Here is a 13,758-nt window from a genome sequence, read left to right as displayed (position 1 = left end):
TTTTACCACCATTTAACATTAATTGTATATATTGTGGTGATGAAACGTGAAAGGATATTAAAGAACATTTGGTACATGAATGTGACAATTTCAAGAGCCTATGATGCACATTTTCATGTTCTCTGGATTAGTGTATAATAAAATACTGCTAAGGCATGGCTGCATTTTGAAGTGTTTGTTTTAAACTAATGTTAGGCAATGGCAAAGTACTGTAACCTTTGTCCACCTAACCTGCAAAACTAATCCACACTGAATGAGGATAATTTAGTCACAATTGGGTGTGCATAGTACTAAGAGGCTAGCTTGGCAATACAAAGAAGAAAAGGCTGAAGGTGCTGCACACGCCCAAGAGGTGTTGCTCTGTGACTAGGTAGGCTTTCTCACTTAAAAACAATTTTTCACCTTAAACTGCTAGCTTCTATTCTTCAAGGACAGTCTGAATGTTTGAACTTCATTCACTACCAAGTGCAGCCAGCAAACTCCTAGTTGGTTTTCTTAGAACAGCTGAATATATGAGATTTTCTAGTTCATGCTAGAGTGCTTGAACAGAGTGTACCATTTGGACAGGAGGCACAGGACATTTTTGGGTATTGTAAATAGCCTTTTATTCTCTCCTCCACTCAAACCAAGAATATTGAAGTCTTTAAGGTTGAAAGTTAGCTTAAGTTGCTTAGCAAGTTAAAGTAAATGCTATCTTGAGCATTTTGCTTATTTTCAATAAGTATGAATTCATCTAATCCATAAGACTTGTACATTTAAAATACTGTATACAGTATGTCCAAACATTAGTTACAATAATCAGATTAATTAGCAAAAGGTCATTACAACAAGTAAAATGAATACAAAACTTCAAAATCATTTTCTGGAAGCTTGTATTTTCCTACATACGGGCTCCAAGAGGTCATGTTCATACAACCCAGTTTGTGGTATTTGGTGAAACTTATCTAAGTGTTTGATCACATGATAAGAACCCAAAATGATTATTTCTATAAAAGGGTATCTAAGGCAGATTTCATTGTACATTGATCTTCAACATTTGGATAAGAAAAACACCTGAGATCTCTGTAGAAGAGACTTACAAATACATTTGTTTGCTGTTTGTAGCCAACAAATTAAATACATATAGTATACATAATTGGTACTACAAAAATTGTGCTATACATTTTAGCTGTAGTGCAGGTCATACTTTCGTTTTCCATATTAAGTGCCAATAAGATTTAACAAAATAATGAAGTCTTAAACATGAGGCTATGTTTAAAGCATTAATTGTATACATATTGCACACTAGATAAGTGAATACTCATGGTTCCAAAATACTCACATTGCATTTGCCAGTGCTTACATAATGAACCACATTTGGGGTAGAGGGGTTCATAATACCAATTACCATGGATCAAAGTAACTAGCAAAAAGTGAGAAGCGGTTTTTCATAGAGCTGGTCTCTTCCGTCAGAGCTCAGACAACTTGCTGCTGTTATTGGTCCCGGGATTCATAAAGGAGTTTTGCTGCCTATGATTACAAAAAACGAGATACATCATTGCAGTTTGCTATATAGGCACCTTAGTGATAAACAACAAACTTAAGGTCTCTTATCTTCCCCTAGAAACTACTGTAAAGCCAAAAGCTGTAACTTGTTATCAAATCCTGGCTCTTCTACGTATGTATAGTTTTCTTACATGGGAGAGAGACTAAATCATATTCTAGAGCTTACTGTCAGGGCACATCCATCAGGATTTTAATCGGATTCTCAACGGGTAAAACTTCAGAATTTCATAAAAATATGTTGCAATCTTTAGAACAGTGTGTCATGATAGAACTGCCAGATAATGACTTCTCAAAAAGAAATGATCAGTTTAGTGATGTTGGCTAGGTAACCGCTTTCTAACCAAGTTGCTTATCTTATTTGTCATTTGTATTTCAAGAAATATTTCTGAGGAATAATATATCAGTGCTTTTTTCAGTGCTAATACCAAGGCTATCTGTTGGAGGGAGGGGGTAAAGGGGTATTCTATTAAACAGTGAGTACAGTGGTAAAAAACCTTTTAAATGGCCTTTCTACAACATGAGTGATCTGGCCAGTTTCCATGTGAAATAATTCAATGTATTTTCTTTTTAAGCAACTCATTTTTCATAAGCCTGGTGTTCACTGCCATAAGAAATGTTGATTTATATGATTACAGAAAGCTTCTTACATGATTTCAAGATGGTTTACAAAGTCTGGGAGGATTGCCAGAAATTCTCAACTCTAATTTCTTGATTAAGTTTGAGGTACTATATACTGTTTCTTGTACCCCCATCTAAACCAGGATTAATAAAAACATAGCCCAGAGAGTGCCTGAAGTCAGCCTGGAAAAAGTAGTTAACAGCCATGCTTGTTTAGGGTAGTAAAAAGTCTATTAGACAGCTGTGCCTTGCAAAAAGCAGAAGTCAGTATAAGCTGGGCCTTCTGGGAGAGATGTTAAAGGAAGAAGCAAACTCCTTAATCTTGTCCTCTCCCCAGAAAGGAGTTTCATGGAGTAAGGGACCACCTCAGAAACACAAATGAAGCAACATGGAAATTAACTGCACGGTAAAAATAGGTGTAGCAAGAAGCTTTTTGAGAGACAAGCAAAGGACATTAATATGTCCCAACTGTATGAAGTTTAGGTATTAAAAAAAACTGAGGCCAGAGGGACTATTGAGGTCTAATTTGCATAATTTAGGTAAGAATTTCACCTACTGGTTCCTACAACAAGCCCATAAATTCTATTTGACCAAGAAAATCTAAAAAAAAAGACATCCAATCTTGTTTAAGTGATGCAGAATTCACCACATTCTTAGGGCTTGTATGCACTACCACTTATGTCATTATAATTTGTCACTTAGGAGTGCGAATAAGCCACCTCCACAAGTGATGTGTATTACACTAGCCTAAAAACTGGTGTGGACAGTGCTGTCAGCAGAAGCAGCTCTCGCAAAGCTCTCCCATCAGCATTATAAAACCACCTCCCTCCAGTCAGTACAGAGCATCTTCACCAGTCTTGCACTGCTGTAGCACTTCTAGTGGAGACTAGCCCTTAGATAAATTATTCCATTTTTACCCTCTCTTAAAAAATGTGCACCCTTTTCTAGTGTAATCTAGCTTCAGTTTCAGCCCTTACATCTTGTTATGCCTTTCATCAACTCCTGTTGGTACTTAGGTCGAATTTAGCAGCATTAAATCGATGTAAACCTGCACCCGTCCACACGATGAAGCCCTTTATTTCGACTTAAAGGGTTCTTAAAATCGATTTCCTTACTCCACCGTGACAAGTGGATTAGCGCTTAAATCGGCCTTGTCGGCTCGAATTTGGGGTACTGTGGACACAATTCGACGGTATTGGCCTCTGGGAGCTATCCCAGAGTGCTCCATTGTGACCGCTCTAGACAGCACTCTCAACTCAGATGCACTGGCCAAGTAGACAGGAAAAGAACCGCGAACTTTTGAATCTCATTTCCTGTTTGGCCAGCGTGGCAAGCTGCAGGTGACCATGCAGAGCTCATCAGCACAGGTGACCATGATAGAGTCCCAGAATCTTAAAAGAGCTCCAGCATGGACCGAACGGGAGGTACGGGATCTGATCGCTGTATGGGGAGAGGAATCTGTGCTATCAGAACTCCGTTCCAGTTTTCGAAATGCCAAAACCTTTGTCAAAATCTCCCAGAGCATGAAGGACAGAGACCAAAACAGGGACCCGAAGCAGTGCCGCGTGAAACTGAAGGAGCTGAGGCAAGCCTACCAGAAAACCAGAGAGGCGAACGGCCACTCCGGGTCAGAGCCCCAAACATGCTGCTTCTATGATGAGCTGCATGCCATTTTAGGGGGTTCAGCCACCACTACCCCAGCCGTGTTGTTTGACTCCTTCAATGGAGATGGAGGCAATACGGAAGCAGGTTTTGGGGACGAAGAAGATGATGATGAGGTTGTAGATAGCTCACAGCAAGCAAGCGGAGAAACCGGTTTTCCCAACAGCCAGGAACTGTTTCTCACCCTGGACCTGGAGCCAGTACCCCCCAAACCCACCCAAGGCTGCCTCCTGGACCCGGCAGGCGGAGAAGGGACCTCTGGTGAGTGTACCTTTTAAAATACTGTACATGGTTTAAAAGCAAGCATGTGAAGGGATTACTTTGCCCTGGCATTCGCGGCTGACTCATTGTACAACAAAGCATTGCAGTGTATGTTTGCTGGTGTTCAAACAACATCCGTTCTTTATCTCTCTGTGTTATCCTCAGGAGCGTGAGATATAATTCATGGTCACCTGGTTGAAATAGAGTGCTTTTCTTCAGGGGACACTCAGAGGAGCCTGTTCCTGCTGGGCTGTTTGCCTGTGGCTAAACAGAAATGTTCCCTGCTGTTAGCCAAAGGGAGGGGGAAAGGTTGAGGGGGTAGCCATGTGGTGGGGGGAGGCAAAATGCGACCTTGTAACGAAAGCACATGTGCTATGTATGTAATGTTAACAGCAAGGTTTACCCTGAAAGAGTGTAGCCACTGTTTTATAAAATGTCTCTTTAAATACCGCTGTCCCTTTTTTTTCTCCACCAGCTGCATGTGTTTCAATGATCACAGGATCTTCTCCTTCCCAGAGGCTAGTGAAGCTTAGAAAGAAAAAAAAACACACTCGTGATGAATTGTTCTCTGAGCTCATGCTGTCCTCCCACACTGACAGAGCACAGACGAATGCATGGAGGCAAATAAGGTCAGAGTGCAGGAAAGCACAAAATGACCGGGAGGAGAGGTGGTGGGCTGAAGAGAGTAAGTGGCAGGCTGAAGACAGGGCTGAAGCTCAAATGTGGCAGCAGCTTGATGAAAGGAGGCAGGATTCAAGGCTGAGGCTGCTGGAGGACCAAACCAGTATGCTCCAGTGTATGGCCTTTGCTGCAGCTCAACAGCTGGAGCACAGACTGCCACTACAGCCCCTGTGTAACCAATTTCCATAGCCTCCACACCCAGAGGCCCAAGAACGCGGTGGGGGGGGGGGGGCTACCGGCCAATCAGCCACTCCACCACAGAGGATTGCCCCAAAAAAAGGCGGCTGGCATTCAATAAATTTTAATGTAGTAACTTTTAAAGTGCTGTGTGGCATTTTCCTTCCCTCCTCGGCTACCTTGGTAGTCATCCCCCTCTTTGTGTGATGAATGAAGAAAGAATGCATGAATGTGACGCAACAATGACTTTATTGCCTCTCGAAGAAAAGGAGTACTTGTGGCACCTTAGAGACTAACCAATTTATTTGAGTGTGAGCTTTCGTGAGCTACAGCTCACTTCATCGGATGCATACCGTGGAAACTGCAGCAGACATTATATACACACAGAGATCATGAAACAATACCTCCTCCCACCCCACTGTCCTGCTGGTAATAGCTTATCTAAAGTGATCATCAAGTTGGGCCATTTCCAGCACAAATCCAGGTTTTCTCACCCCCCTCCAAAAACCACCCACACAAACTTGCACATTGTAGGGAGAGTGGTCACTTTGGATAAGCTATTACCAGCAGGAGAGTGAGTTTGTGTGTGTGGTTTTTGAGGGGGGTGAGAGAACCTGGATTTGTGCAGGAAATGGCCCACCTTGATTATCATACACATTGTGAAGAGAGTTGTCACTTTGGATGGGCTATTACCAGCAGGAGAGTGAGTTTGTGTGTGTGTGTGGGGGGGGGGGGGGGTGGAGGGTGAGAAAACCTGGATTTGTGCTGGAAGTGGCCCAACTTGATGATCACTTTAGATAAGCTATTACCAGCAGGACAGTGGGGTGGGAGGAGGTATTGTTTCATGATCTCTGTGTGTATGTAATGTCTGCTGCAGTTTCCATGGTATGCATCTGATGAAGTGAGCTGTAGCTCACGGAAGCTCATGCTCAAATAAATTGGTTATTCTCTAAGGTGCCACAAGTACTCCTTTTCTTTTTGCGAATACAGACTAACACGGCTGTTACTCTGAAACCTGTCTTTATTGCCTCTGCAAGCGGTGATCAAAGAGAGGAGGGGAGGGTGGTTAGCTTACAGGGAAGTAGAGTGAACCAAGGGGCAGGGGGTTTCATCAAGGAGAAACAAACAGAACTTTCACACTGTAGCCTGGCCAGTCATGAAACTGGTTTTCAAAGCTTCTCTGATGCATACTGCACCCTCCTGTGCTCTTCTAAGCGCCCTGGTGTCTGGCTGCACGTAACCAGCAGCCAGGTGATTTGCCTCAAGTTCCCACCCTGCCATAAACATCTCCCCCTTACTCTCACAGATATTGTGGAGCACACAGCAAGCAGTAATAGCAGTAGGAATATTCGTTTTGCTGAGGTCTAAGCGAGTCAGTAAACTGCGCCAGCGTGCCTTTAAATGTCCAAATGCACATTCTACCACCATTCTGCACTTGCTCAACCTGTAGTTGAACAGCTCCTGACTACTGTCCAGGCTGCCTATGTATGGCTTCATGAGCCATGGCATTAAGGTGTAGGCTGGGTCCCCAAGGATACATATAGGCATTTCAACATCCCCAACAGTTATTTTCTGGTCTGGGAATAAAGTCCCTGCCTGCAGCTTTTGAAACAGACCAGAGTTCCTGAAGATGCAAGCGTCATGCACCTTTCCTGGCCATCCCACGTTGATGTTAGTGAAACGTCCCTTGTGATCCACCAGAGCTTTCAGCACTATTGAGAAGTACCCCTTGCGGTTTATGTACTCAGCAGCTTGGTGCTCCAGTGCCAAAACAGGGATATGGGTTCCATCTATGGCCCCACCCCAGTTAGGGAATCCCATTGCAGCAAAGCTATCCGTTATGACCTGCACATTTCCCAGGGTCACTACCCTTGATATCAGCAGATCTTTGATTGCGTGGGCTACTTGCATCACAGCAGCCCCAACAGTAGATTTGCCCACTCCAAATTGATTCCCAACTGACCGGTAGCTGTCTGGTGTTGCAAGCTTCCACAGGGCTATCGCCACTCACATCTCAACTGTGAGGGCTGCTCTCATCTTGGTATTCATGCGCCTCAGGGCAGCAGAAAGCAAGTCACAAAAGGTCCATGAAGGTGCCCTTATGCATGCAAAAGTTTTGCAGCCACTGGGAATCATCCCAGACCTGCACCACTATGCGGTCCCACCAGTCTGTGCTTGTTTCCCGAGCCCAGAATCAGCATTCCACAGCATGAACCTGCCCCATTAGCACCATGATGCATGCATTGGCAGGGCCCATGCTTTCAGAGAAATCTGTATCCAGGTCCTGATCACTCACGTGACCAGGCTGACCTCGCCTGGTATCGCTTTGCCAGGTTCTGGTGCTGTATATACTGCTGGATAATGCATGTGGTGTTTAATGTGCTCCTAATTGCCAAAGTGAGCTGAGCCGCCTCCATGCTTGCCTTGGTATGGCATCCACACAGAAAAAAGGCATGGAACAATTCTGCTGTTGCTCTGACGGAGGGAGGAGCAACTGATGACACAGCTTACAGGGTTGGCTTCAGGGAGCTAAAATCAACAAAGGGGGTGGTTTTACATCAAGGAGTATTTCAGGCAGGACTTCATGGAGGGTTCCAATAAGAAATGGTGCACCTAAGTTATTGTTCTTATTGGAACAAGCTGGTCTGGCCTCTGATTGATACATGGCTAGATTTACCTCACTGCACCTTCTCTGTGAGTGACTGCAGTGTGACCTAGAGGAATGAGTCCCCTAGACAGGGGAGGAGGCAAATGAATACAAAACAAAATCTGGTCTATTTCTTGTTTTGATCCACTCCATCTATCTTTTACATCTTTGGCTGGCAGCAGACGGTGCAGAAGGACTGCATGCCATCCACATCTTATGGCTGCTCAGCAGAAGATGGTGCAGTAGGACTGCTAGCCATCCTCATCTCTTGCCTGCCCAGCAGAAGATAATGCAATAGGACTGCTAGCAATCTGTAGCGCCTGCCTGCTCACCATAAGACAGTTCAATAGGACTGACTGCAGGACTAAAGAGAATGACCCGGTCAAGTCACTCCAAATTTAGTCCCTGCGCCCATGTCTGCCCAGGTGCTCCCAGCTGATGTGACCAGGAGCACCTTGGCACTTGACGAGGACAGCTACCAGTCATACTGTACTGTCTGCTGCCAGAAGGCAATGGGTTGCTGCTACTGTAGAGCAATGCCATACCACATCTGCCAGCACCCAGGAGACATACGGTGACAGTTACCTGAGTGGGCTCCATGCTTGCCGTGGTATGGCATCTGCACAGGTAACTCAGGAAAAAAGGCACAAAACGATTGTCTGCCCTTGGTTTCACAGAGGGAGGGAACGGGGGCCTGACAATATGTACCCAGAACCACCCGCGACAATGTTTTAGCCCCATCAGGCATTGGGATCTCAACCCAGAATTCCAATGGGCAGCAGAGACTGCAGGAACTGTGGGATAGCTATCCACAGTGCAACGCTCCGGAAGTCTACTCTAGCCTCGGTACTGTGGAAGCACTCCGCCGAGTTAATGCACTTAGAGCATTTTCTGTGGGGACACACACACTTGAATATATAAAACTGATTTCTAAAAAACCGACTTCTATAAATTTGACCTTATATCGTAGTGTAGACATACCCTTAAACTCTGATCAAGTCACTTCTGAAAATGGAAAGTTAAGCTAAACAGATGGAGCAGCTTTAGTCTCAGTATAAGGTAGATTTTCCAGAGCTCAAACCTGTCTAGCTCTTTTCTAAATCCTTCTCAAATTTGGGACACCAACTTGATATTGTTCCAGTAATGATCTCACTAATTCCAGAGGGCTGATATCACTTCCCTAGTTCTACGAGGACATCCCAAGAAAGTGGGGAGGGGAGGGTCAATTTATCAATTTGCCAGGGTGCTACTTAGATTTTAAAACTGAAATCTAAAACTAGGTTTGCCAATATAGAACTGGATCTAATACAGGAGTAGACAAACTTTTTGGCCTGAGGGCCACATCAGGGTGGGGAAATTGTATGCAGGGCCATGAATGTAGGGCTGGGGCAGGGGTGCAGAAGGGAGTGCAGGCTGTGGGAGGGGGTGTGGTGTGCAGGAAAGGGCTCAGGACAAGGGGTTAGTGCAGGAAGGGGCTCAGAGCAAGGGGTTGGGGTGCAGCAGGGGTGCAGGCTCCATCCCAGTGCTGCTTCCCTCAAGCGGTTCCAGGGTGGCAGCAGGGCTAAGGCAGGCTCCCTGCCTGCCCTGGCCCTGCGCCGCTCCCAGAAACATCCAGCATGTCCAGCAGTGGCTCCTGGGGGTGTGGTGGGGCAGGCAGCTCCACCATGGGCTGCCCTCACCTGCGGGTACCACTCCCAAAGCTCCCATTGGCTGCGGTTCCCCATTCCTGGCACACAGAGCCCTCTGCCCCCCCCCTTCCCTCCCAGGGGCCGCAGGGACATGATGCCAGCCACTTCCGGGAGCAGGCAGGGAGCCTGCCTTAACCTCGCAGCACCATGGGGGTGGCAATCCTGCAGGCTGGACTGAAAGCCCTAACAGGCCAGATAGTTTGCCCTCCCCTGATCTAATGGGATAATCTCAAAGTAGAGAAAGTGTTAGTTTACTAGTTGAACACTGAGGTCTTGTCATGTCAATTTTTAATTTGAACAGTATTTCTCATATCGGGACACTTGCTTATTCTTAACCAAGAACTGATTAAATTACCAAGAACCACATCAGTATATAATCAACAGCTCACTACTCAAACAGACACAATCAACTGTGTGTACCACACATATACACAATAGTCTTGCAAGCAATTATCACAGACTAGAATTGAGGCTCAGTTGTTATATCAAAGACCAGTCAAATTACCAATATTTCTTATTACATTTACTTATCAACAATTCTCAATTCTTTAGTACCTAAAACATCACATTTCCAAAGGTGCACTTGTTTTAAAGGCACTAACCACAATCCTCTATTAGACTAGTCCAAAAGGGACTAATTTAGAATATTAAAAGCAATTGCTTAAAACAATTCTTTTCAATCTCTAATTCCTTTAGAAATCCAAACAAATTGATCTAAAATATGATTACTTGAGACACTAACTGAAGAGTGTAGATTCAGCAAGCTAACCTACAGTTATTTATATTAAAGAATGGAAGGGGAATTACAATCTTTGAAATTAAATTTCACCACCTCTGCTTATCCTCTTAACCTCGGGATGAGGGACAGTCCTTTCCACGTGACGACTGAAATGGGTATTGGTTGCATTTAGGATTCTGCAGCTCCTTGTGTTAGGTCACTATGTACTCAGAGTTGACAGAACCTAAGTTTTATACACCCTAGTTTCAGTGCCTATTGGAGAGGGCCACCCTCCAATTCCTATAGGAGACATAACAAAAAGGTGCTTGGGTTTGTTTCTCTGCTGCTTCTATTGGTATCTAGTACATGGTTGTTGGTGTATAACAAAATTCCCCTCATCCTTCTTAGCAGAGGCTTTAAGTTTGAATCAATTAAAAAACTTATTTGCCTGTACAACCACTTGGGATCCCCCACTCTGAGCAATTTCTCTTAATATCCCGAAGTTTTACCCTGCTGTATATCTTTACATTTCTCCTTCCTTCTGCCAGTCGTTTCCTATTAATTTAAGAGCTCAACAATTTGAAAGGATTTTGTTGGTTTTACTGTAATCTTCTAAATGTGGACAACATACTCCATACATTCTTTGATTACAATATGCATTTCACATTATTTAGGACTTACAACTGAACAAGTGTCATTTTCCACATATAGGATATAGATCTGACTCACAATGCAAACAAATGTGCTATTTCTAATTTTGGGTGAAAGATTATTCAGAATAAATTTGATTTACAAGGAAACAATGTACAGTTTATAATTTGGGATGAAAACATGGGGCTTGGATTTCTTGGGGTAACAGCCCAATTTAACGTTCAATTTTATAGCCACAGTTCTTAGTTGTTCAACTTGCAGCTTCCCCACCCGTCACTTCTTGACCCACGCAATGTGTAACAAGCCACTTTTGTTTGGAAACTTGGAATTCTTTTTAACTAGGGAGAGAGAAAGAGGTTTATACATATTCATATTAGGAGAGATTCTTGCCTAGGTGATTATACTTATTTAGCTATTTTAAGTTCTGTAGCTGGAGAGGGAAACACTCAACCTTGGCTGATCTGTGGGTCCTTATTGTCACATGATGTGAACCATTTTCTTATTGTCCTCATAGGTGGATCCTATTTTGAGATAAACAGAGGTAGATAGCTTTTCTAATTTGAGAGCCAAAAGGAACAATTAGTCAAGACATATGTCCCATACATCCATTACACTTCCTATTCAACTAATGATTGCATTTGCTCTTAGCCCAACATCATACGGTGAACTTAAGTTCAGTTGGTGATCTCCCATGACCCCTAAGTCCTTTTCCCAATCACTGCTTTTAAAAATACTTTTTCCCCCCCATCCTACTTTCTTGGTTCCTAGATGTAGAACTTTGCCTTAAGCTGTATAAAACCACGTTATTCAAGTGAGCCCAGCTTAGATCACTCTGTGGAACCGACCAGTTATTTACCATTCCAATTTTGCACCATCTGCAAGCTTTACCAAGACTGACTGACCACTTCCAGATCACTGATAAGATATTGAACAGCAGTGGACTAAGAACAAATTGCACTGGAAACCCTCCCAATGGACTATGATTCCCACTTACTTAGAGAGCTAGCTAGTTTGTGATATAGCACAAAACAGAATCTGCAGCACATAAAATAAAGTATTAAATCAAATGCCTTACAGAAGTACGCCAGTTACTTTTGTCAACCAAACTGTAATCTCCAAAAAAAATCTGACAAGACTTCTTCCATAAAACCATGTGATTGGTATTATGTTACTGTGCTTTAATTCTTTACTGATTGCATCCCAGATCAACTGCTAACTGCGGTAACTTAAGCACATTTATATCAAATAGAGGAACAGATGAAAATTAGATTGTCTGCCCCCTTGTAAGAGGTGGTAATGGCTGAGCTGAACGTTCACTGCCAGTACCCCAACATGCAGAGCTTGGATTTGGCAGTTTTGACACTCTAGCCCAGCGATACTCAGACCTCAGTGGTTCAGGAGCCAAATCAGCAATCAACATTATCCAAAAGATAATAGTGTGAATTCATTGTTTTATTTACTATTTTTATTATATACAGTAACTCCCTGCTTAACATTGTAGTTATGTTCCTGAAAAATGTGACTAAGTGAAACTAATCCAATTTCCCCATAAGAATTAATGTAAATGAGGGGGGGGGGGTTAGGTTTCAGGGAAATTTTTTTCACCAGACAAGAAACTATATATTAAACAATTTAATACTATACACAGCAATGATGATTGTGAAGCTTGGTTGAGGTGGTGAGCCCAGGGAATGCCTTACTGCTAAATGATGAACTGGCATTCAGCTGAGCCCTCAAGGGTTAACACATTGTTAATGTAGCCTCACACTCTACAAGGCAGCACGAATGGAGGGAGGGGAGACAACGTGGCAGAGAGACACACCCTGTGTGAGAGAGAGAGAGATGCGCATTGCTCCTTTAAGTAGGCTGACACCACTCTAAGTACACTGCCCTTTTAAGTAGATCAGGAAGTTGAGACAGCAGCTGCAGCCAGCAAGCTCCCTCCATCCTGAGTCCTGTTGTGTCCCCACCCCCCACTCTATGGAGAAGGGGTAAGCAGGGTGCAGGCACGGGGGGGAGGGGGAGAGACACCCTGACATTAGCCCCCACCCCAACAAGCAGGAGGTTCAGGAAGCAGCTCCAAGGCAGATGGCAGGAGCAGCACATGGCAGTGGGGGGAGGGACAGCTGAACCGCCAGCAATTGATAGCTTGCTGTGCAGCTGCCGCACAGGGAACTTAGGGGAGTGGGGAGCTGATAGGGGGGCTGCCGGTCAACCCTAGTTCCAAGCCAGCTCCAACAGGCTGCTCTTCCTGCAAGCAGTGGACAAAGCAACGTTATAAGGGAGCATTGCGCAACTTTAAATGAGCATGTTCCCTAATTGATCAGCAATGTAACAATGAAACAACGTTAACCGGGACGACTAAGTGAGGAGTTACTGTGTGTGTATGTATGTACACCCTCCTCCACAAATGACTGACCAAAGTATTATTTTATCAACTACAATTGGTTAATGTAGTAAAAGCATTGTGAGTGGTTAATAATTAAATCAGCCAGCATTTTAATATCATGTGCTGCAAAGAGCCATAGGAGACACATTAAAGAGGCACTGGTGGCTTGAGAGCCTCAGTCTGAGTATCACTGCTCTAGTCCCTCATTCTATTAAGATTTAAGATGAGGCTCCCTACTGGAATTTTATTATTTTCCTGCTTAGGAATACTCTCAAGCTGAACTTTAAAATATTTGTTCAAATCAGTGAGTCTTAGATTTTTTACTAACTGTTCTAGAGTTCAGGAAAAGGGAAGCAGAGGAAGAATAGGCATGGAGTGACTCTTCCCTCCCACTTAACAGCTTTAATAATGGCACAGAAATGGAAGTTTCCATAGTAGCAACTGACTGATTTTGTGGGAGAGAATTTCTTAAATGAAAACGTGGAAGCTTTCAATATGATTTCAAGACACCGAGGAAGTCAAGTTTTAGATGGATGGGAACTTGACTTCTGATTTTCTTGAAATACTCTTAAGGAAGGTGGCTGGGGAATATTAAAGTTGAATATATCAGGCTGTGCAGCTTAAAATAAATGTAACACACCCATCTAGTCATTACAATAATGCTAACTCACTCTGCAGCTTTCCCCTTCCTTTTGGAGAAGCCACACTGCCACCTGAAAGA

General features: G+C 43.7%; 2 protein-coding genes across 5 annotated transcripts in view; one reads left to right on the top strand and one right to left on the bottom strand.

The window, feature by feature from the left end:
* Window positions 1–237: 237 nt before the first annotated feature.
* Window positions 238–5,236, top strand: LOC140913413 (uncharacterized). Its single transcript, XM_073349782.2, has 2 exons — window positions 238–4,086; window positions 4,562–5,236. Exons 1-2 carry the CDS (start codon window positions 3,510–3,512, stop codon window positions 4,954–4,956), a joined length of 972 nt encoding a protein of 323 aa, XP_073205883.1. The 5' UTR covers window positions 238–3,509; the 3' UTR covers window positions 4,957–5,236.
* ZFYVE21 (zinc finger FYVE-type containing 21) overlaps window positions 856–13,758 on the bottom strand; it is a 36,813-nt gene continuing 23,910 nt past the window's right edge. Inside the window, exons 8-9 of one of the 4 annotated variants that reach the window (XM_073349788.2) lie at window positions 11,100–11,169; window positions 856–1,509 (exon numbers count right to left, since the gene is read on the bottom strand). In XM_073349788.2, coding sequence (XP_073205889.1) covers window positions 1,490–1,509; window positions 11,100–11,169 — 90 coding nt within the window. In that variant the 3' untranslated portion in view covers window positions 856–1,489. Of the gene's footprint in view, window positions 1,510–5,890; window positions 10,987–11,099; window positions 11,170–13,758 lie in introns of those variants that run through there. The other 3 variants (XM_073349787.2, XM_073349789.2, XM_073349790.2) reach the window with 3 other exon arrangements.

Source organism: Lepidochelys kempii, chromosome 6, assembly GCF_965140285.1.
Source record: "Lepidochelys kempii isolate rLepKem1 chromosome 6, rLepKem1.hap1, whole genome shotgun sequence".
Classification (NCBI taxonomy): Eukaryota; Metazoa; Chordata; order Testudines; family Cheloniidae; genus Lepidochelys; species Lepidochelys kempii.
This window is presented reverse-complemented; position numbering and strand designations above follow the sequence as displayed.